A 24819-nucleotide genomic window follows, 5' to 3' on the forward strand; every position below is an offset into this window, starting at 1 on the left:
CTTCAGCTTTTAATTCTTCTAAACACCTCACTTGTCTTAAGTTGTTGCTGGACACACCCAGCGCGTTTGCGGAGCAGGTAGAAGACAAACATCCCAGAGTCACCTCACACCCCATTACCAATTTAAATAAATAAATATGCATTATTATTTTAAAATAAAAATTAAATAAAATAGCAACATGCCATGACAGAAAGTGGTCACTTAACTATTTGTAGAGGTGCTGGAGACACAGGTCGAGGCATTCTCCTTCCACTTCTTCCTCAGACACCAGGTCCGTCAAGGGGCGCATCGGGAGCGGGTCGCTCTCCTGCAGAGGCATCCTCATCTCCCGAATAAAGAGCTCCAGGAACCGTCGGAAGGTTTTCTCCTCTGCTGTAGAGCCGGCCATCATTTCTCATTCCTGGACAGACAGAGACACCTCCGCCCCGTCAGTGCAAACACACACTTAACTTGCCGGGCTGAGAATAAGAAGAGTCAGTACACCAGCCCCAAGTAGTGTAGTGGGGCTTGTCAGTGCGCTACCATACTACCTGAATAAATGTGTACTACCGGGAGGAGCGGGGGCCGTCGACTACCGGTGTGTCTGACAAACAGCGGACCCGACTTGGAAGAGGACGCGCCGACCGACCGTGGCGTGCGTTGCGGTGGTTATACTCCTGGACGAGCTGTCACAAGCCGGACTGAGCCCCCATTCAGAGCCGAGCGGGAGCGCGCACCGCGTTATCGGGGATTTCGGATATGGATCAGAGGGGCAGTGACGTCAGGGAGACGACGCCGTACGTCACGAGCGCGCACGCAACCTCCTGACGTCTGAGACCTTGTTGTGGATCACAATAAAGGAGGCCTGACCTGAATGCTAAGAGCTGGAGAAGAAGAAGGCAAAGGCAAAAAATTAAGTGCGTCCCAGAAATAAGACGTTACTCAGCTTTTTTTTAATATATATATATATAAATGTTTGCCACTTCATTAGGTACAAAACATATTGATTCTAATAAAAACAGCCTTGCTCTAAATCTTATTTTCATGAAGGTCATGGTATTCAACATTAGAGCTGTTGACTGAACTGTGTTTCTTATCCAGATCGAATTACACAAATGCCAGATTTGTATTCTGGTCATAAACAAATAACATAATGGAAAACTACATAATAGGATATCTTACCTCCTCTTAACGGGAAAGTACGAAAAGGGAAAAAGGCACTGGATAAAGATTACACTGGTCCCAACATAAATAATAAAATAGATGAGACAATAGAGATTTATAGGAATCTTTACTATTTCTCTTAACTTATGTTAAAGATGGACACAACCAGCGGCAGGGTCGTGTTTGAGGAACACAACAATAACAACAATGAGTTCAAGGTGTTGACTTGGCCTCCAAATTCCCCAGATCCCATTTAAATCAAGCATCTGTGGGATGTTCTGGATAAACAAGTCTGGTTCGACATTTTAGCTACATGTTTTATTTACTGTATATTGGACTGTAATCTTTTTTTTTTTTGTTGCAAATTTTATGTCTAAATCATTCTTATTTCATTTTATTTTATTCTCATATCTGTGTTCTTCATATATGTTTTTCTTATCTCGTGTCTCCTTAGAGAACAAAATAATTTCCCTGTGGGGATCAATACAGTCATATTGAATCCTGAATCTAAAGTACACCTTCAGGAGTCCAGAGGAGGAGTCCTTCTTTGACACAATATTAGGCATAGTGGTCTTAATGTTACGGCGAACTGGTGATTTTTCATTTCATGTCCATATGCACTTTGAGGGTAAACAAAAAAATCAGCTTCCTTAAATTATTTTCATGAAATGTCTGTTATTTTGGGTTAAAAAAAACAAACAAACATTTTTTTCTTGATACTTTTTTCCATTTCAGATGCTCCATGATAATAGCTTTTACAAAAGGAGGTGATTTTCATATTAGAATAGGAAAGAATAGACATTGCAGTTGCAATAGCATATAACGGGTAGAAAAGTAACAAGACTGTGTAAAAGATAAACAATAAGATAAAATGATAAGATAAAAAAATAGATTCATTCAATAGATAATATTCAGCTGCTGAAGGAGGAAAGTTTTTCTGCTGACAGTGAAGTGAAAGCGGTTAATTTTTTATCACGTTAATCTCACCCAACTGGTCGAGGCAGGCGGTTACCCTCAGTCTGGTTTGGTCAGAAGCTTCTTCCTGTGACGTTTTTCCTCCACGCTGCATGAAAAGCATTTTGGTTTAGCAAGTTTGAATAAGCTTGAATAATGCACCGACTGAAAAGTGACTCATTGTTTCTTTCAAAGGTCACTACAGTCTCGGTGTTATGAAACACTTGTATTGATTTATTTGTCAACCAGATTGTCTACCAGATTTAAAGATGCACTCATGACATTAAAGCCTGCTTTGTTGGAATTTAATCCATTAAAAAAATTACAATTCTGTCTTACATACAGTCCTAGAGGAACAGTATTTACAAAGTCAAAGCACAATTTGAATTTAACATGTGAAACAGGATGAGGGAGATTTATCACTGGTATAATTAAGTAAGGTTTATCCAAATGTATGCATTTAAGCATTTTATATTTCTAATTTCACATCTAGATAAAAATAATAACTGGCCACATTATTAAAATATAGGTGATTTTGGTATATCACTAGTAAATACTTGAACACACAGTGTGTGCTTCAATGTTGTGTTGATAGTTATATTTAAATAAATATCATTAGCCTAAGTCATATTTGAATTTTTGTCAGAAAACAAGAAAAAAATAAATTTTTAGCAAGCACACTGGAATTTTCATTAATATTATAACTGTTAGTCAGAAAATGAGCAACATGCAATTAAGCTATATTTCTTCTGACTGTAGATATTAAACTAAACAGAAACACCATGCGATCAACCCCTGCATGTCCCAGCCTGTTGTCACATGAACTGGACTGAACTGAAGAAATGCATAAGGCAGTGAATGTAACACTCTGCGTCGCCTCGATGTTTTGATGTGTTGCTAGGGATCTAAAACGTGTCCTTTTCAACACTGAAACGTAGACTTAACAATGAAGACAGCACTTACTTATTTTACCTATGTATATAATTTGCAATCAATGCGTTGAGTCACTGTGAGATTTTTATCCAGTCAAATGCCCTTTGCAATGTACCATGTCAGATATGAGCAGAAACAATCCTTTCTATTTATTTTAGTATTATTTAAGTGAATAAATATTTCTAGTTCTGTTCACTTACAGCTGTTATTGTGTTTTTATGCACTTTTTGACGTGCCACTCTCATATTAACAAATTTAAAAAATATTAATTTATGTCCATATAAATATTATAAGTTCATATTATACATTTTATACATTTTTTTACCTTAAAATTTGACCCGACTGAATTTGTAACTGAAAAAAAACCTGTTTGTTTCTACTCGGACGATTTTCCGATCGGAACCCGGAAGTGGACGCGGAAACGGGTACGTCGATGTTTTCATTCCCCCGCTTTCGCCATGAAGGAAGCGAACATGGCTCTCCCTGTGAGTATGGGGGCTCTACTGCAGGCGGAGCCCCTGGAGGACGCTTCTTACCGGGACGACGGCCTGTGCGTCGTCGGCATCTTCGGGAAAAGCAACATGCAGCCCGGACCCATCAAGGACTCCCTCATCAACACCCTGGCCGACAAACACATCTTCTCGCTGTTCGATGCACCGGACGACGACGGCGCCGCCGCCGAGAGCAACATCCAGGCTTTCTACCACCAGGAGAACCGGGTCATCTACCTGCTCCTCTCCTCCGTGTGTGACAGCCGCCAGCTGCTGCGGGCCTGCCAGGCTCTGAACGCCGCCGACGGACACTCGGACGCCCACGAGTTCTGGAAAGGCCTGGAGAGGCAGCACTGCCTCCACCTGCTCTACATGTTCTCCGTGTGCCACGTCCTGCTCCTCGTGCACCCGAACCAGACCTTCGACGTGACCTACGACCGGCTCTTCAGGGCCCTGGACGCCCTGCGGCAGAAGGTCCTGCCCCTGATCCGGGCCGCCATCAAAGACTGCCCGGTGTCCAAGGAGTGGAAGCTGAACTGTCGGCCCTGTCCTCCCCGGCTGCTCTTCGTCTTCCAGATGAACCGTTCTCAGGTCTCATTAATAATCATTATTAACCTCTTATCATTCTAGGCGCCTTTTTAGGACATGTCCAAATTAAACTGAATGCTCTTCATAAACATTTCGGAGCTCGTGCTTGGTCTTGTTCACTTTTGAAAGCCAGGACTTTGAAGTTTCTATCACTCTAAGAGGTATTGTTCTTGAGTAATCAAAGTTGGCGCACAGTATGGATAAAATATTTTCCATGACTTGGATGTGTATTGGTTTGAAATTTCCGTCCTGAAAGTCCTATGGTGCAGCAGCTTAAATATAAAATGTACAAATGTGAGATTTAAAGAAGAAAAAAGTAAATATCTGTCTAAAATGCATATAAACAAGTGTTTACTTTAAGTATTAAAGTGTAAAAACTTTAAAATATTGTAAATTTGTGTATATACAAGCTACCCCCCTTTTAAGGTTATATCTCAAGTTTATATTTTATTTATTTTATTCAATTTATTTTATTTTCTCAGTCATACATCTATAACTATAGGTACAACAAAACATCTTATCTTATCTTAATGTAAATAACTAAACTTAAATCTATGTACTAGTGTAAAAAAAATACAAATTATATACAAATTTAAAATGACACATACTACACACGTACCTATCTATTGTATATCAAACCTTTTAAAATTTTGCATATAAAGCATATTTTCTACTGTTAAAGTGCTTAAACAAGTGAGTAATACACTTAGTTAAACTGTTAAAAATTAAATCTATAATATTTTAAGAGTTTAAGTTAAAGAAAATCACACTGATCCTCTCCTCCCATGTGGAAGCGATGACGGGTCTTTAGTGCTAAAAACCTTATTAAATTAAACAACGTCTCTTTTACTTGTTGTGTTTGAAGGCCTCTGGAAACGGCTCAGATTCCGGAGGAAACCCAGACAAACCCAAGAAGCATTCCCCCAGGCGGAGGCTGCAGCACGCGCTGGAGGACCAGATTTATCGCATCTTCCGTAAGAGCCGAGTCCTGACCAACCAGAGCAGTCACTGCCTGTTCACCGTGCCGGCCAACCAGGCGTTTGTGTACGTGATACCGGCCGCGGACGAGGATCCCGTGGGCTCTCTGCTCGGTCAGCTGCGATCCAACTGCATCGTGTCTGACCAGGAACCCGCCCCGGCCGTGTCTGGGCCGAGACGCTACCAGCAGATGAGGCGCTCGGCTCGGCAGCTCAGCTTCGGCGGCGACTCGGGCGGCTTGTCGCTGTGCGGTCAGCTGGTGGACTGCAGCTTGAAGGAGTTCCTCTGGCAGCACGTGGACCTGGTGCTGACCAAGAAGGGCTTCGACGACAGCGTCGGCCGCAACCCGCAGCCTTCGCACTTCGAGCTGCCCACCTACACCAAGTGGGTCCAGGTCGCCTCCAAGCTCCACCAAGTCCTCATTAACAACACGGACGAAGAACTGGCTGAGCTGGCCACGAAGATCCAAAGCCAGGTGAAGGTTTTGGAGGGTTTTCTCGATGCGGACACAAAGTTTTCCGAGAACAGGTGCCAGAAGGCTCTGCCGCTGGCTCACAGCGCTTACCAGTCCAACCTCCCCCATAACTACACCACCACGGTGCACAAAAACCAGCTGGCACAAGCGCTGCGGGTGTACAGCCAGCACGCCCGGGGAGTCGCGTTCCAGCGCTACGCGCTGCAGCTCAATGAGGACTGCTACAAGTTCTGGAGCAACGGCCACCAGCTGTGTGAGGAGAGAAGCCTGACTGACCAGCACTGTGTCCACAAGTTCCACCTCCTGCCTCAGCCAGGTGAACCATTTACCCTCCTCTTCTTCACTGAGTCTGGGCTAATAAGGACGAATAACCTGGTGAATGTGCTCCACAAGGTGTAGAATACAATAACTACCTGCACTGGAAACTTCTGTGTGCTGTAAATTTTAGATTCAAGCATTAAATCCTGTAATTTGAGAATCAGGAAGCCATAAGATGTTAAATGCTTAATTTTCTGATGATGAACAAATAAGATAACCCACTCCTAACTTTTATTTCTGCAGGAGAGAAGCCAGACATGGATCGTAACCCGCCCATCCTGAACCACAACAGCAGGGGGCGCTCCACCAGCTCCTGTAACTGTGGCAGGAAACAAGCTCCTCGTGAGGATCCCTTCGACATCCAGGCAGCAAATTATGACTTCTACCAGGTGAGTCTCACTGAATGACCGGGTGATATCTGCAGATATCTGTTCTGTAGCAGTGATAATGAGACACATGCTGCCCCGTCTGTGGTTGGTTTAGATGTTAAGCTCATGTTAGACGGTGTTTCTGTACTAATGGTCGCCTGTCAGTGAAAATGAAACGTTAGAGTTCAGATATTAAGATAGTCAGGTGATTATTATAATAATAATCTTCATTTCCAAAGAACTTTTCACTTTTTCACTTCAGAATTAAGGCAAAACATAATGAAACTAAAAACTTGAACTTAAATTCCACTTTTTTTTACCTCCTTGTTCTCATTTTTTTTCCTGAATAGATGCTGGAGGAGAAATGCTGCGCGAAGCTGGAGAGGATCGACTTCCCAGTGTTCCAGCCCAGCACTCCCGACCCGGCCCCGGCCTGCAACCAGGCTCAGCGGCTCCCGAGCGAGGCCTCGGGCTCTGGGGAGACGGAAAGGCTGAAGGAGCCGAGCACCGCCCAGAGCCACACCCCGGGAGACACCAGCCTCAGCCTGGCTCTGAGTCTGGGCCAGTCCACAGACAGCCTGGGGCCCTACGCGGACGGGGACGGGCCCGACGCCCAGGTCCAGCCAAAGAGGCCGAGCCTCATCGATCGCCAGCCGTCCACCGTGGAGTACCTCCCTGGCATGATGCACTCTGGCTGCTCCAAAGGCCTCCTCCCCAAGTTCTCCAGCTGGTCGCTGGTCAAACTGGGTCCGGCGAAGTCATACAACTGCCACACGGGCCTGGAGCAGCCGGGCTTCCTCCCCGGCTCCTCCTTCCTGTTGCCGTGGGACCTGGTGATCCGCTCTCGCTCGGAGGAGGACGCGGGACTGATGGAGCCCCTGGACGGAGGCACCTCCTCGTGGCCCGCCCCCAACAAGACCCTGGTCGGGAAGCGCGGCAGCACCGGAGGCCTCGGCAGGAGCCGCAGGAGGGACGACATGGCCCGAGTGTTCGTGGGCTTCGAGTACGAGGACAGCAGGGGGAGACGCTTCATCAGCTGCGGGCCGGATAAAATAGTCAAGGTGCTGGGGCCGGGCGGCGCCAAAGACCCCGCCACCAGGGTCCTGAACACCGACATGCCGCTGTACATCCCGTCTCCTTCTCAAGGCCGCGGCTTGAAGCCCCACTTCGCTCAGCTGGCGCGGCTTTTTATCGTGGTTCCCGACGCACCGCTGGAGGTTACCCTCAACCCACAGGTAAAAAAAAAGATAAATACAGGGTTTCTACGCAAGTGTGGAAATAGGTTTTATATATTTCCAGATCTGGAAAAGTATGGAAAAATGTTCAAGACTTTTCCACTGTTCAGTTTTCTAAAGCATGAGATTATGAATCTTATATGTTCAGAATAATGAAAACAATTGATTCCACAATTTATTTACATGATACTTTACTCAAACACTTGTTTGCTTGTTTGTTTGTTTTTACTGAGAAGTCTGGAAATTAGCATCTGGAAAAAGTATGAAATTTTGAAATTTCTGATGTGTAGGAAGTAAAAAAGTCGACTTCCATTTTAATGATTTGTATATTTACTTACTCAGTTAAAGGTTTGATAGATAGACTATTTAATTTACACCATAGGTCTTTAACTTTTAATTTCCCCCCACAAATTTAAATCTCTTTAAATATAATATATTTTAGTATGTTAGTATTTAGCTAAGTTTAAAGTTAAAACTGTCAAGAAAATAATTATATATGTATAAAACTGACAGATAAAGGAAGTAATTGACAGTTTTAACTTTAAACCTAAGCTAAATGTTTTGTCATTAGGGGAACCTGACAGTCAACGTGTAATATGCAGCGCTGTGATTGGCCCAGTAGCGATAGGGGGCGGGGCCTAAAATGTACAGGAGGCTTAGATTGAAATAATATATATGTGTGTGTGTGTATCTATATATATATATGTGTGTGTATGTGTATATATTTGAACCTGTGTATTATTTGAATAGCTAACTATTAAATGCAAAATGATAATAATACTGGATATTTATAAATAGCACTAGTCAGAGTTTAATATAAAACACATATAGTAGGTAGGGGGTCACTACTTAATGTCTCCATCAGTTTGGGGTCCTTGGCCTGAAAAACATTGAAGACGAGCTGATTTACAGGATGCACAAAGTCAAAGGTCCAGCAGTGGTTTCAAATTTCTTCCTTTCTCCAGTTCATTTACATTAAGTTTTAACTAAATTAATGCTCTTTTTTCTTTCTTTTCCTGCTGTGTGTCCAGGTGCTGCCCGGTCCTCCTCCCTGTCCCGTCTTCCATCCCGAGCAGACGGATCTGGTGTTGCCGCCCGACAGCCTCTGGGTGCTGCGCTTCCCTTACTCCTACGCCACAGAGCGAGGCCCCTGTTACCCCCCCAAAGACAACCAGCCGCTCAACAACTACAAGGTGCTGCGAGGCATCCTGAAGGCCACCACCGCCGCCAACCCCCCTCCACAGTGAACCTACGAATCGATCTTTATTTATTCTCCGTGTTTTTGTTTAAATGGGCCGTGTATCTGTCCTCCATCAAGGAAAAGTTCACAATTAAAACGAGTTAAATGGACGCAAAGGTGACGAACTCCCTCTGTAGCGGCATTAACCTTCAGATTTATTTTTCCAAGAGCAGTAAAAGCATCACACTTGAAATCTAAATCACACAAGTAGCTGGAAACACTTTCCCCCCCCACAGGGAATTCCTTGAATTTTAATTGTCGGGGGATTGAACTTAATGGAAAACACCATCAGTCAGTCAGTCAGAAAAAAGTGTGGCGAGTTGAGGCGAGTTGAGGCCAGACACCCACAGTAAACACGCACAGTCTCCTAAATCCTGTCCAGAAACCGTGTGTGCGCTTTGGTTTCAACAAAGTTTGTTACATTCCAGTCGGAAACTGGCGGTGGCATTTACGACCAGCGATTGAGACTTTATAATCGTGATCATTTTCTGATTGAACTTTGAGTCAGTCCACTGATAAACGAGAACACTTTTTATTGTGTAAATGAATAAAGTGCAGCGTGAACTAGTCTAAAAAAATGCTCCTGTTTTTCCTGTAAATAAAAAACGACCTGTTTCATTCTGTCACGTCTTAAGTGTTGTGTTTTCTAAATCGGTCGTTCTCAGATCAGTTTCGCTTAATTTCAACCTGAGCTTTCCTGCAGATGTTTCACAATAAGAGCATTAAATATTAAGCAATGAATTGTGCATGTCCACTGGAACAGTAGGGGCCTCGTTATTTGAAATGGGTGCAGATCGTGCAGGAACTTTGAACAGTGCAACCCGGGAAACCTCCGCTGACCTCTCTCACCCCGGACGCTATCTGTGCAGCAAAACCACCTGGCACAAAAACAGCTTCTTCCGCCGACTGCTCAGAGTTCATCAGAGCGATGAACTCTGAGCAGTCACAGAGCATGTGACCGTTCCCATAATAACCCTCATTACATTTATACACCGCCGCTCAAGTTCATTGTGCATATCTGCTTCTATTATTAGCTCATTCTGAAAGTCTAATTTAGGTTGTACGGTGTTTCTAATTTTCATTTATTTTTATGCTTATTTAAGTGTTGTTTTTTTCCCTTTTCCTTGTACCAACTAAACAAAGTGCAAGTTCCTTGTATGTGCACACACACCCGGCCAATAAAGCTGCTTCTGATATCTCTTAGTAATATACGGTGAATTACTCTTGTGAAGCAGGTGTAATTAGAGAAAACAAATCCATTTCCCCCTCTGTAGTTTAGATAAAGGTCCGAGTTATATATAGTAAAATAATCCTACTTCTATAAATGTCACGTGATCTTTTTCATTTCCATTTCCTCCCTGCAGTTACACCAGGAGGCCACTAGGGGTCCGCGGGCATCCCGGTTTAGAAACACTGATCTAAATGACACAATAAAGTTGTGTTTTTGTCCAGTAGATGGCGCTGATCTCATTTATCTGTGTAGACTAAACCCTTTTCTGATTTATAGTTCTACAGAATTATATTTATCAAAACAGCATCTCAGCGTTTATGAGCACAAACTATTTATCTCTGTGAAGATGTGGGACATCATATAGTGTGTAGAAAGTACGTTTTTGTTCTTTTTGTCTCTTAATTAATTACTATTATTATTTTATTTGATCACAAATGATCTAACTGGATTTTGTGAACCAGAACGAACGAGGAAATGCCCTCAGACCTTAGCAACACACACCTACACACCTACCTGGCTGTCAGGAATGTGGAAAATAACAATGAGGTTAATGACAAAGCTGAGGCGAGAGATTCAAGGTCATAAAGATCTTAAAGGAACGTGCTGTAATAGTTACAGCGTGTTCAGCCGACACTTCAGCCTCAATGAGGACACGCTGTTTATGCCGCTTTTATCTCCTGCGGTAAATTTCTGCTGGTAAACGCGTCTTGTGTCACACTGGGGTCGACACCGAAGCTCCTTTCACTTCTTGACCTGACTTTTTACACACATTTACATCATCAGATTCACTGCAGATCCATTCTGTGCTTGAGTCACTGACTGAATTGGTTTTATTACAAAACCGTAACCAAAAATATTCCTTTTTCTATGAAATAAAAGCGACTTAATTAGGTACGCTACAGAAAATAAACGTATTCTACTACAACAGTCCTGCACTAAATCCCATTTTTATGAAGTAATAACTGAAACACGTTTAGTGTTAAATTAAATTCGGTTTAACAGCGCCACAAAAATGACCATACAGTTGAATTAATACATTTCTGATGCAGTTTCACGTCTGTATTTACACGGGAAAAGATCCAGCAGGACATTTGTGTCCTCGCTATATATTTTTTGGGTTATATATTGATTCCATGAGTATTTTTATTATTTTATTTTGGCCGTTCGTTTCACTTTACATAATTTAACACACAGCGTAACATCTTAACCATTGACCATAAAAGGATCTGGGCCGAAGCCCAACGCACATTAGGGAATAGATCCAACTGAGTATAGAAGTGAAACTATTCAAATAAAACTAACAAAATCAATTACTACGACGTCCAAGTTAAGTCTCTTCGAACTCTATTTCCTTTCCGTGTAATCTTCAGTCATCTTACACTTCAGGGCTCATAATTAATTAATATAAAACTACATACCTTCAGTTTATCACGTAGTCCATTACATAATTTCACATCAAGAACTGAAACACATCTGTATTTTACATTTGTTCCTGATTTACACATTTCAACAATAAGTAGCTCTCTTAAATCTTCCCTCTCTTAATTTGAAAAACAGAATTTTAATCGAACTATATGCAAGAATTTGAATGCACCACATTCAATAAATGATCTGTTAGATGGTTCTAAATGCCCCACTTTTTTTATGACTCTTTTTTTTTTTTTGTAGTTTAACTACGGGATCTAAATTTGATTTATAAACAGTTCCCCAAACCTCTACACAGTGTGACATGTACGGCCTCATCAGCGAAGTATGTAAGAGACTTTTCCTAGTTAATAAAATGATTTGTTTTATAGAGAAAAGCAATTGACCTAGATGATTTTAGTTTTATGTATCTGTTGGTTCAGTTGTTTATTTGGTCTATGCTTTTTATTTCAGAGTGCTCTAAAACTTTCATTTATATATATATAATGTGTTGTTAATGTGTAATTTTAACCTGTTTTAGTTTTTGCATTAACTTAGATTAACAAACACACAAGGACAAACTTTGGAGGGTGAAGATTTAAAATAAAATCTGTGACGGCTACAAGAGACCAGGTACATAATCATCACACACTCTCCTCTTTCTGCAGATTAACACTTGGTTTTATTATTTTTATTCCTAAATCTTGAGACTCCACATGAAGGTGAGTTTTTGAAGGTCAACAAACTCCTTAAATTTCACAAACTACGCTTTAACTCGGCCGTTTCAAACCGCCGCCAGTAATTTCGGCCCTTTAAACGTCCCTCGTCTCACGTGTGACGAACAAATCCTCGGCCGGTTTAAATATTGTCAGGCTTCTCTAGAACCAGTTACAAACTGGTGAAACTATTATTTGTAGCAACACCAAGAGAGGCTCATAAACCCCTTCAGAGAACTACTGGAAGCTGTAAATGTGGGCGTGTGTGTAAATCAAAAACAATCATAAACGGAGCACAACAACCTTAAGTGTCCAGGCAGAAGGAGGTGGCGACTGGAGACTGGAGGAGGAGGAGGAGGAGGAGGAGGAGGAGGAGGAGGATAAAAGCCAACCCACATGTAGATCTGAGTTTACAGCCCGGCATTGTCTCACCTCTGTTCTAGCCCCTGAATAACACTGTGCTAAAGTTCAGAGCTCATAACTTGGGACAATAGGAGAAAGACGACACTAAACTGGATGTTCTCAGGCGGCTCCGTCTCACAGATTTATTATTTGTGGCCCAGCGACGAGTGAAGACGAGACCGTTCGACGAGGCAGCGCCGCATGATTGTGAGTGTAACACACATTTATTAAGGAGTCAATGATTAAAGCTGCTCACAGTCGCCTGCAATGGTTCACTACGAGGTTAACTTACAACATTGTCACGTTTTGAATTGTATTTGTTATATTTTGCTGGAATAGTTAAAAATCTTGTCTGACTTTAAAAAGAAATATCACAAACCGTTTTGGATGTTTTGCATTTCTATCACGTGTGTGCAATACATAGTTTTGACATAAACGAGTTTATTGGGAGTTTATTTCCTCTTTCCGAGTAAATCGGGTCATTTGATCTCCATCAAATGTCTACGAGCCTTTAATGGTTTTATTTGAGCTTTAGTTTAGTTTTTCAAATTGGGATTTTTATCGTTTTGTTTTTCTTTACTAACTTTGTCTTATGCGCCAGTGTTTAACGGTGCGCCACAGAAATGGATTATTATACAGATTAAAGATTATTATCATTTCCCTTTTGTGCCCAGTCTTAAATTTCATGTGTCGAAAAAACAATACAACAATACGTGCCAAATCCCACAACACGACTATTATTACCGTGTAACAGTAACGTCTGATTCGTTTCTATACGTACAACAAAAAAGAAAAATGCCCTCTGAACAGAGCTCCACCCGGATTAGCTTTCAACTTTTTCCAACAACACTTCCCTTACAATTGGTGAACATCTGACTCTTAACACAACATCTACTGGAAAATAATTCCTTAATTGACTGATTATTTCAACTACTGCCTGGATTTTTCCCTTTTGGTTGTTTAATCCACGTTTAATCCAAACTGTTGCAGGAAAAGACTGAGGCTATTTCTCTTTTAATTGTAGTGTAAAAGTAAAAGAACAAAGCATTTAACGAGTTTTTCTTTGGCACTGATTGTGACCAATCTCCGACTTGTGGGGATTATCCAGAGTAACCATAGCAGGCGAGTCGGGCACCACCCATTGGGCTCCAATTACCTTTATTGTGTTGGAGAAGAGGTGGAAATCTGAGAGAAAGACTTGAGGAGCAACATATCTGCAAGCCTAGAAATCCTGTTGGTGTTTTTAATATCTGGTGGAGCCATTATTGGGCCTTTAAAGCAACACTTTAAACCATTTAATTATATGAAATACTTAACCGATGTCAACTTTATTCCAACTGCTAGCAATAGTGGTTAATATTTTATCCCAGTTAAATCACATTTATGAATCATAGTACGTGTTATGTCATGATCGGTTGGTTAACTTCGGGTTAAGTAGACGTGTCGTCCCATTTCACGGCGAGATATTCATCATATCTTTTTTTTGTAATCTTTTATCAGCCCGTCTACTGGGATTGCCAAACTGATACCTGAGAAGCGTTAAGAGTTTTAATTTAACCGGAGCAACATGACCATGAAGAAGGAGGTCCGGCGAAGGATCGTGACCAAGGACGGCCACAACAACGTGAGGATCGACAACGTGGAGGGCATGGTGAAGCTGTACCTGCACGACATCTGGACCACCGTGGTGGACATGAAGTGGCGCTACAAGCTGACCCTGTTCGCCTCCACCTTCGTCATGACCTGGTTCATCTTCGGTGTCATCTTCTACTTCATCGGCATGGGCAACGGAGACTTGGAGGCCGGTCTGAACCCCAACCACACGCTCTGCGTGGTCAACGTCCAGACGCTCACCGGCGCCTTCTTGTTCTCCCTGGAATCGCAGACCACCATCGGTTACGGCTTCCGCTACATCTCCGAGGAGTGCCCTCTGGCCATCTTCACCCTGGTGGCCCAGCTCGTCATCACCGGCCTGGCCGAGATCTTCGTCACCGGAGCCTTCCTGGCCAAGCTGGCGAGGCCCAAGAAGAGAGCGGAGACCATCAAGTTCAGCCAGATGGCGGTGATCTCCTGGCACAAGGGCAAGCTGTGCCTGATGTTGAGAGTGGCCAACATGAGGAAGAGCCTCCTGATCCAGTGCCAGCTCACGGGGAAGCTCCTTCACTCCAACGTGACGCAGGAGGGCGAGAAGACGCAGGTCCACCAGAGCTCCGTGGACTTCTACATGGACTCCAGCGACGAGTCGCCGTTCCTCATCCTCCCGCTCACCTTCTACCACGTCCTGGACGAGCGCAGTCCGCTGGCGGGGCTCACGGCGGAGAACCTGCAGAGGCGCGACTTCGAGCTGGTCGTCACCCTCAACGCCACCATGGAGTCGACGGCGGCCACGTGCCAGAGCCGCACGTCCTACGTCCCCAACGAGATCCTGTGGGGGTGCGAGTTCAAGCCGGTGTTGTTCACCACCAACAGCGGCCGCTTGGTGGCCGATTTCAACTTCTTTGACAAGGTGCAACCGTGGAGCGACGTGGCTCCTTGCTCCAACAGCAGAGAGAAGCTGAAACTGGAGGCGGACTATAAGAAGGACTAGAGGACACTCGCGCCAAAGTGGTTTAATCGCAAGAATTCTTCAAAACCTGACATGCAAATACATCCTCCGCACATTTTATTTATTAATAATCACTTATATGTTAGTGTATTGGAATTTAATTGTTCAGTTAGTCAATTATACCAGTGGTCTCTATTGAAAAGACTGTTTTTGTTTGGGTTTTAATAAAGAGGGTTTTTGGCGTTAAAAGCCTTTTTATACTTAGTGATTAATTACATTTTTTAGTTTGAGTGCTCAATTAGACTGATGAATAGTTTATTGTTTAAATAAATTGCTAGAGTTGAGCTTTTAGCCTATTTGACAGTTAGATTAGACGGTCGATGCTACGTTTACATCAGCTGGTTAGCTTAGCTTTACACAAAGACTGGAAACTGGGAACAAACCTCCGCAAAAAAGCACCTATAATAATGCTTTAATTAACTTATATGTTGTTGTATATTCTGCCCTAACATTGTGAAAACAACTATTTGTGGTTTATGAGACAATTTGTGCAGAAGAAGAAGTTTAGCCTAGCTAACAGGAAAAGAGCTAGCAGGACACTTGTGCTCAATCTGCTTTCTGGGAGTTATAAACGTGAAAATAACAAATATCCGTTTTATTATATGACATGTGAGTTATATTTATTCTTTTTTTTTTTGCTGTTGTTTTTTTTTTTTTTTAACTTTTATCAAGCTAGTATCTTTAATCTGTTTTCAGTATTTGCACCAAGTTAGCTAACCTATTAGCATTATACGTCTGTTCTGACCACACAGAGGTGAAACTGAAACTTTATCCCCCTCAAAAAACAAAAGCCTGTTTAATTTAACCTTTTAGCATTACTGAATCTATTTGAATATAAAGTGCTTATTATTATTATCACACGGCCACATGTGGTGATGTCCACTGTTACTGAATTCGAATGGCCAGCACTTTATATTCGACATTATTCCTGGTAAAGTAATGTAAAACTTTGCACGTTGTGTTTTACGATAGACATATATATATATATATATAGATTGTGATGGTATAATATTACACTGAACATGGGCATGGAGGCAAATACACGTCTATTTTTCCCTTATTATGTAAATATGAAAGTGTATTTTTGTGTAGAGAGAAAATCCCCAGTGCATGAAGGGAAAGCTTTGGCACAACACTGACGACCCTGTAATTCTGTAAATAAATACAATTTTCATGCACTTAACGAGCTTCATGTCTTCATGGGTAGTTTAATAGTACGTGGTCTAATTCACGTTGACTGGATTTTGCTGATAATTGTGCGTCATTCGTGAACATTTCCACCTTTGTACAGGAACCAGTGTGTACGGGCTGAAAAGATGAATGAATCTAGCTGTTGGAAGGACAACCAGCAGCTACACTATCTGAGTTGTTGTTATCTGTCAGATTTTATTGTGGCAACACCATGAAGCAGCCACAAAGCTCAAGTTGGCCTTTGGCAATTGTATTGGGTTCAAACAATCGTTCAGTCCAAAGCAGCTGACGTTTTACAGCGAGAGATAAAGAGGCAACTCTTTGATCTACAGGAACTATTAACTTATGAATTAATTTGACGGCAGCCTTCCTGATCACAGCTTGTATAATAACATGATTTTTACCAATGAGTTTACGTATCTGACATAAAAATAATTATTTACACACTTAATGCAACATCCTTTCCTACGATAATGTGGAAAATTCTGTCTCAAAATGTCTCATTTTTGACATTTTGACCTCTAAATGTCTTCAGTGTTCAATGACTTACAGAAAACAGGCGGCAAACATTCAAGTGCTGTTGTGCAATGAGTATGACACATGCGGATTAAAAATATTCCATTACATGATAATGATCTATAATCGCTTATCAATCAAATGTACTTAAAGCTGTGTAAACTCTGTAGCTGCAACCAGTTATTGCTGATAACATTATGTGGACTCTTCCAGATAAATTACTTATCAGTTAAGCTTCAGTTTTACTGTGCATTTTATTATTGAGGTTTTTCCATGTGTATTGTTTCGTAAAAACCTCATTTTTTAAGCAACTGCAGCCCTAAAAATACAAAACATTTCCCTTAAAAGTGGTCTTAAAATGAATATAGTTAAGAACTGTGTATTAAACTTAAATAAATGCAAAGACTAGCCAGAGCAATTGAACATTTTAACTATTTACCACTCACATCATAAAAATGTTGCGTGTCAGGATTTAAGAAATTTATTGAAATGTATGACATTGAGTTTTGGTGGTCGAGATATATGATAATCTTGGTTTAACTGGCAAAATTATATAAAATATTCAAATGTGACTGAGGCAATTATGCTTTTAGACAAACGATATATAACAAAAAAGAAAAGAAACAATAAAAAATAGAAAAAACTAAAATCTATACACACAATATTTACAAGAATGATAACAGGATAAAAAGAGAGTGTTAAGCATCTTATTTGCAATTGTCTGATGCATAAAACAAGAAATTCAGGGATAAATTAAAAAAAGTGGGATTACAGAAGTTAACTTCCAAAAAATATAAAATATAATTCCTTGCTTCAATTTTTAAGAGAAATCTAGTTTTTATTTATTTATTTATTTATTTTCTCTGACCCACTCTAGCACAGTAGGTGGCGGTAATGCACCTTCCTTGATTAGATGCCACCCACCAAAAAACAAGAAGAAGAAGAAGAAGAAGACCCGGAAGCTCTTACCAGGAGACCGGATAAGATCTTGTTGTTGCAGCTGATATACCACATATAAAATCATCTCTGGTTTAATTGTGCACTGGCTGCGTGAACCACAGGGAACGGGAAAACTATTTATTAAACTATCTGTCGGTTGTGTGATTGTCAGAGATGAGTGTCACTTTGGATATACGACTAAAAAGAGCCAACAAAGTGTATCGAGAAGGGGTAAGTCACTACATGTATTCAAGTGGCCTGCGAGTTAGGTGGCGTCACATGACCAGCATCTGATCTGATCTTCCAAACTCAGTCCCAGTGAATCAACTACAGAAAGAAAAAAAAACAGCAATAACAACAGTAATTAATAACAATAATCCTATAAATGATACAAAAACGAGCTGCAACTACCAGGAGAGTGGGTAATCCTAGTATAGGGTGTCCAGACGTCCCCGATTTCTGGGGACAGCCCCCGTTTCAGATGACGTGACCCCCCCAAACTAAAGCTGTCCCCGAAAATGTCCCCGATTGTAACGTTTTATGAATTGAAAAAAATAAAATGCTGCGCGCAGTCTATAATTATTACGGTAGCCGGATAGGAAGCGCTAGTAGTGAGCATGTTGTGCGCACACTACAAATATTACGGTAGCTGTTCGCGCTGCTGTTGACATCGCAGTTTAATTATGAATACGTATGAATAAGCAGTGTTGGGCAAGTTATTTCCAAAATGTAATATATTTCATATTACAAGTTACTTGCATTTGAAAGTAATAAGCTTCTTTACAATATTGCCTTCTGTGTAGACTAAAAAGTTACTTATTACTTTTTAGTTACTTTCACCAAAATAAATATTTACGACAAGGCATTACAAAATGAAGGTGCGCAATATTTTGTTATGGCGAATAGTCCTTTTAATGTTTTCACTTGTATTCTTTTAATCTACTACAAGTATATGAACTGCAATTTACATTGCATAGTTTTAAAGGTGAATGATTTTTGACACTGAGACAAATCTGTAGTGACTCATTGTAACTTTCTATATTTCTATCCATATTTTTTCTCAGTTGGCGCTTTGTTCATTATCACACAGAGTCTCATTTATGAGTATTGTAAAGCATGGAGATGTGTTATTGTTTTACTTAACTGTTAAAGTATTTTGAGATGATGTGACAATAACAAACATGAAAATCCCTCTGCAAACACAACTGACTTAACAAATTAAAACAATTTTTAATCATTAAACACCACCTGTAGTGTCTCATCTTAAATGAACTATCTGTGGAAATGTGTTTATACCTTAACAAAAGGACTATATCATTAGAGGTTTGTTTTTACCTTGTCACTTGATCGGACATGGATTTTGTTGACAGGCAGCGCATCCTCCACGACACAATCAGCCCTCAGCCTTCTCGCTTCTCCTGGTCAAACATCTTCACCTCTGATCCGGAGAAATACAACTTTCATTGTTTATATTTGCTCGCGCCGTCATCTTCCGTCTGTTTGCTAGCAAGAGTTCGTTTAGCCTCTAACTCCAGGTGTTTCTTCAGGTTACTTGTACTATTTTTAGCCGTAGATAGTTCCCTCGGCCTCTAACCAGCACATAAACTTCATCTTATTGTGAGGTTCTTATCCGTTTCTGTGGCAAATTCAAAATAGACTAGTGCGAGTACAACCACTTCGTTCAGTCAGTTGTTGCCATCTTACACGTCTTCTTCGTCTTCTTCTTCTTCTTCTGTTGATTTAAAACCGTTTTCTTCTTCTCCTCTTTATTTACGGTTGTTGCGCCTGTGTTGTTTTGTTTTTTTGAAACCTCCGCCTGCGCGACAGCTCGGATTGTAACGCGTTACCGGACTCAGTAACTGTAATAATATTACCACTATATAGTGAGTAACGCGTTATATTACTCCGTTACTGCCTAAATGTAATATATTACTTTTGTAAAGCGTTACCCCCCAACACTGTGAATAAGTATGTAAAAATAAATAAAACCGTAATTGTCCCTATTTCTTCGTTTCATCTTGATAACATTTAATTATTTTTGTCTTTATCTCCAAACTATAAATCATAATTTCAGAATTTCATATCAGAAATTTGTTTACCTAATCCTAATAGATTTTTACGGCTCTTACTATACTACTACTAATATACACCAGTCAGCCCTAACATTATGACCACTGACTCAAAGGTGAAGTATAAAAAAATAAAAATTTAATCAATCAATAATTAAAAAAAAATAGCTGTGTCTTCTTAGAACTTCTATCGACAGATATTAGGACAAATAAGCCCATTCAAATTTTTCATAGGTGTTTTATTTAAATGTTAATTTTTGTTATGTTCTCCTAATGACAATAAAGACTCTTGATTTGTGTCCTCTGGAAACTACACGGAGAGAACCCACGCATGCAGACTCCACACAGAGAGGCCCCGGTCGAAACCCAGAGCTTTGTTGCTGTGAGGCATCAGTGCTAAACCACCACATCACTGTGCCGCACCAATTAAGCGAATGAATCCACCAAAAAGCACATGCACTAAAAGGCCGGTAGCGTTGACGAGGGACGTAGCAGCTGTTGCCATGGATGTGTGTGTTTGGTCAGCAACAATGTTCAGGCGGTGTTACAAATCAAAATAACATCGACGTAGATGCGGGATCCCGATTTCCCAGAAGAACTTCACGTTGTTATCAGATAATCAAAGTTATACCCTTCACTGACATATTTTACTGCCACTTTTTGCAACTGTTGCTGCTTTAGTTTCCATATCCTCGGCCGTTAGCCGGTGTGCTACTACCACAACTAAGCTTGTGTTGTTTTAATGACCTCTGATCAGTGAAATAAACAAGCACATAAATGGTGTAGCCAAGTTAAAGATTAGAAGCATTTTATTCAAGATTTGATGCGTGATATCTTTTGCGCGACATTGGGGGAGAGTTTTCGACGCAAACTCGACTGGAGCTCAGCTTGTGTTGTTTTGTGTGCAGGAAGTGGTGGCCGGCGTCATCGTGCTGATGTGTAAGGAGGCGCTGCAGCATCACGGCATCTCCCTGAGCATGGAGGGTCTGGTGAACCTGCAGCTCAGCTCCAAGAGTGTTGGCGTCTTCGAGGCCTTCTACAACTCTGTCAAGGTAAACCGTGCGTCTATTTGCAAAAATATCACACAAGACAAATCACACCCCAGATAATTTACATGTTTTATTGATTAATATTATAATAAATGACGTACTATATGTGGCTTTTAAGAGACTGTATCCTCACAGGTGCTTTTTATAAATTCAAAAAGGCTAAAAAGCTTCATTCAGGGCCTTTAAAAGTCTGGAAATGTTGACAGTAGTAACCTTAAAATTAAAAAGGTGCCAGTATTAATCAGCCTGTGATGCGTTTGCAGCCCATCCAGCTGATCAGCAGTAACATCGAGGTGGCCAAGGCGGGAAAAATCCCAGGAGGCAAGACTGAGATCCCCTTTGAGTTTCCCCTCCTCACAAAAGGCAACAAAGTGCTGTACGAGACCTACCACGGCGTCTTCGTCAACATCCAGGTGAGTCTGGATCAGCGACATCATGTCTTTTTCTTCTCTGTGCAGAAATCACCAGCTGGACCTTCTGCATTATAAACAGTCAGAGTGGGATAATACAGAAAGGATAATTAGTGGTTTTAACCTTTGAAACATGAAGGTATTTTGTGGGAACTGTTGAAACTTCAACAGACAGGTTTGATTAATATAACAGGACATTTTGCTTCCAGATGTTGATAACACATCTGTACTTTAAGTTGAGTTAACATCAATACTTCGTCTTCTTTTACGTGCTGTCATGACCTGCTGCCAGTAAACGTCATGTGTGTTGTCTCCTCAGTACACCCTCCGCTGTGACATGAAGCGCTCCCTGTTGGCCAAAGACCTGAGCAGGAGCTGTGAGTTCATCATTCACAGTCAGGTGAGTGAAACAGTGTGTTTCACCGTGGTTCATCTGTACAAAAATAATTAATTTCTTGCAGAAGATTTTTACAGAACAAGTGACTGTAGTTGGAACGGACATCAAACATATTACAAGTATATTTAAAAATATAAAAAAAAAATAGTATGTTATATAAAAAAAATGAAAAACATATTAAAAGGTACTCTGTGTGATATCAAGGTTAAAACTGACTGCAATAACCAGAGATATCTCCAGTATATTCGATATTTATCTAATATAAGGCTCTGACAATGATTATGGAGGATCGCCACCTGCTGGTATGAAGAGTTATTACCTCCCATGGAGGCTCAGAACATCATGTACCAGCTGATTGCTGGTTTTAATATTTGTGGTGTGTTCAAGTGCAGATTTATGTCACAATCATTTTTTTTTTTGTGTGTGTGTGTGTCTCTACCTTAAATGCTCTTTGGTCTGTGAGTCATTATTTCTATAAACTTGTGTGAAATGAGTCGTCGTTTAATTTTCAGCCGCAGAAATCTCAAATTGTCCCGACTCCTGTCAACTTCACCATCACTCCAGACACTCTGCAGAACATCCGTGAGGTGAGAAATGTATTTAACCTCGTACCCGACACCCGACCATTAAGGGACAAAAGTGTCCTCTTCAAAAATGCTCTAAAAATAGCACATATTTTATTTATTTATTTTAAAAAACACTTTGCATTTAGATTATTGAAAATATTTATTTATTTATTGAAAAAAAAATTGTTTGCAGTCACAAACACTGGCATATAAAGGGTTTAAAAGACAGAAAACAATCAACCTTTTGGTATTTGTGATTAGTACTGAAGTGGATTAAAAGATTTATGCAAAAAAAAGTAGAAAAAAATATTAACATATGCTATTATGCTATTTTTAGGGCGTTTTTGAAGAGGACACGGGTTAAACAGTGTAAAAATGGAGCATTATGGGATTTGAGTTTGAAATATCAAAATTTGTTTATAAATACACACCTCTGCCAAATATGATAGCAAAAAGCATAACTACCACTAAGTTATTAAAAAAAAAAATTGGAAAAGGTTGCTTTTGTTCAGAGCAATATTCTTGATTTAGTTCCAGGACAGGACTGACTTTGTATCATTTTTTGTCTTCAGAGGAGTTCGCTGCCAAAGTTTCGGATCAGAGGCCATTTAGACGCCACCAACTGTGTGATCAGCCAGCCGCTGACCGGAGAGGTGATGGTGGAGAACTCGGACGTCGCCATCAAGAGCATCGAGCTGCAGCTCGTTCGGGTGGAGACCTGTGGTGAGTTTCCTGCTGAGAAGGTGACCACGTCAGCTTGTAGCTGCAGGTTTTTCTGAGTCGCCCCCCGGTTCGCTGTGTTCAGGTTGCGCTGAAGGTTACGCCAGAGACGCCACAGAGATCCAGAACATCCAGATAGCTGAAGGCGACGTCTGCCACGGCCTCCCCATCCCCATCTACATGGTCTTCCCCCGGCTCTTCACCTGCCCCACGCTGGAGACCACCAACTTCAAAGTCGGTCAGTACAACCATATCTTGAGCTACTTTCATTCCTTCAAGCAGTATTTTAAAGCCACAAAGAGCATAGACGCCCTTCATGGTCCACGTCACTGTGACGTCACAACGTTAACTGGAGGCAAAACAGAGGGAAGCTGGAGGCGAACGCTGTCACCATGGAAATGTCGTCTTGCTGTAGTTTTTGGGGAAAAAAACGAAAATTCAAAAACAGTGACTTGAAGTTTTATCACATACCAGCCACTGACAGTCATAGACAACTTTGATTTAGCTTTGGCGATGCTAATGCTGATGCTAAACGCTAGCTAACGCAACATTAGCTGTGTGTTTCAGGGGTGTCCAAGCAGAAGTTGCATTTACTACGTTGCCCTCCACTTTCTTCTTGTAATATCTTTGTTGGAGAGGCTATTTTCTAAAAATATGCGTTTTCCTTGTCCATTCTTTGACAAAACAGTCAGTTGAAATATGCTAACCACCGTTTACAAACTATAGTGTTTGAGATGTTTTGCCTCCAGCGAAGCCCCACTTCTCAAAGAAGCGGTCTGTTTAAACGTCTCTGTTTCTGTCCTCCAGAGTTTGAAGTCAACATCGTCATCGTGCTTCACGACGATCATCTGATCACGGAGAACTTCCCTCTGAAGCTTTCCAGACTCTGAGAGAAATTCACCGGAGGCCATTAGACTCTGCGTCTGTCCTGTTTCCATGGAGATATGAACTGTTCTCAACAGGCAGCAAAGCCACAGAAAGGAAAGACGCCGAGCTACAAAATCACCCTGTCATTAATTACACGTGTCCAAAAGTGTTTGTAAATTTTTGTTCAATAAATGTCTTTTTTTTCAGATTTTCTTCTCTCTTTTTTTTTCAGTGATCCTCACTTCTGTGTGAAATGTTAAGAAGTGATTGGATTTTTACGTTTTGCATTATAATGTATGACTCACCTACACTCTGAAGGAACACACTTTTATCCCAATTAAAGTATTACTGGAGGGAACCACTAGAGGGCACAACAGAAAATATAAAGACAGGGCTTCAACTTTTTTAAATTTTTTGTTCAAATGGTTGATTGTTAAATTTTATCTCAAACATAAAGGAATAAAACAAATATACAAATAAGAAACAGAACAATAAATAATATATTAACAATATAAAAAAATTAATAGTTTGTTCCATAGTGCACAAAAAGCAAAAGAGCATAAGAGCTTATATGTAACAATTTTTCATTCTTTCAGGTTCAACAACCCAAAATAAGAGTTAAAATTAAAAAAAAAAATGGCCCCAAAAAGTTTGCAACATATGACACTGTAAAAACTCATGTGCTAACTCTCCATAAAGAGACGTCTTTATTGATCTTTTGCAGTTTAGTACGAGAAAAATATAATCTATGCACAACCTTGAACTGGATCAGTGTGTCTAGCATTTATTGAAGTTCTGTGGCTATTTCTGATTTCGATTTTCCATTTTTCATTTGTAATTTGAATACCTTTGAATAATTCGAAGACTGGACTGGTTATTTTTTGTATATTATGTATATTAACTCTTCTTTTGTCTCTGCTCATGTATGTGTTGAGGATGTGAACAACCAATAACAACTTTTGGTTAAAAATCTTTCCCTTAAAATCTATTTGTGTTGCATTTGTATAGATAAAT

The 24819-nt window shown here is 40.7% G+C and overlaps 4 protein-coding genes across 8 annotated transcripts in view; 3 read left to right on the forward strand and 1 right to left on the reverse strand.

The window, feature by feature from the left end:
• Positions 1 to 2259, reverse strand: part of ppm1e (protein phosphatase, Mg2+/Mn2+ dependent, 1E) — a 42829-nt gene extending 40570 nt beyond the window's left edge. For 3 of the 5 annotated variants that reach the window (XR_007114274.1, XM_047606388.1, XM_047606384.1), the window contains exons 1-3: positions 2131 to 2259; positions 550 to 863; positions 207 to 400 (exon numbers count right to left, since the gene is read on the reverse strand). Coding sequence is in view for 4 of the 5 variants with exons in the window: in XM_047606388.1 (XP_047462344.1) it covers positions 207 to 391 (185 nt within the window). In the remaining variant the exon portion in view is untranslated. Of the gene's footprint in view, positions 1 to 206; positions 864 to 2130 lie in introns of all 5 variants that reach the window. The other 2 variants (XM_047606385.1, XM_047606387.1) reach the window with 2 other exon arrangements.
• Positions 2260 to 3449: 1190 nt separating this feature from the next.
• smg8 (SMG8 nonsense mediated mRNA decay factor) lies at positions 3450 to 9346 on the forward strand. Its single transcript, XM_047607929.1, has 5 exons — positions 3450 to 4112; positions 4975 to 5878; positions 6124 to 6269; positions 6599 to 7483; positions 8515 to 9346. Exons 1-5 carry the CDS (start codon positions 3489 to 3491, stop codon positions 8728 to 8730), a joined length of 2775 nt encoding a protein of 924 aa, XP_047463885.1. The 5' UTR covers positions 3450 to 3488; the 3' UTR covers positions 8731 to 9346.
• A 3118-nt stretch (positions 9347 to 12464) lies between these two features.
• kcnj15 (potassium inwardly rectifying channel subfamily J member 15) lies at positions 12465 to 16264 on the forward strand. The gene is made up of 2 exons (XM_047606607.1): positions 12465 to 12683; positions 13977 to 16264. The coding sequence occupies exon 2, from the start codon at positions 14044 to 14046 to the stop codon at positions 15061 to 15063; it is 1020 nt and encodes a 339-aa protein (XP_047462563.1). The 5' UTR covers positions 12465 to 12683; positions 13977 to 14043; the 3' UTR covers positions 15064 to 16264.
• Positions 16265 to 17738: 1474 nt separating this feature from the next.
• Positions 17739 to 24779, forward strand: vps26c (VPS26 endosomal protein sorting factor C). Its single transcript, XM_047606608.1, has 8 exons — positions 17739 to 17958; positions 20705 to 20848; positions 21109 to 21258; positions 21575 to 21655; positions 22165 to 22239; positions 22791 to 22941; positions 23024 to 23176; positions 23746 to 24779. The coding sequence occupies exons 1-8, from the start codon at positions 17902 to 17904 to the stop codon at positions 23826 to 23828; spliced, it is 894 nt and encodes a 297-aa protein (XP_047462564.1). The 5' UTR covers positions 17739 to 17901; the 3' UTR covers positions 23829 to 24779.
• Positions 24780 to 24819: the final 40 nt, after the last annotated feature.

Source organism: Mugil cephalus, chromosome 15 (assembly GCF_022458985.1).
Source record: "Mugil cephalus isolate CIBA_MC_2020 chromosome 15, CIBA_Mcephalus_1.1, whole genome shotgun sequence".
Classification (NCBI taxonomy): domain Eukaryota; kingdom Metazoa; phylum Chordata; class Actinopteri; order Mugiliformes; family Mugilidae; genus Mugil; species Mugil cephalus.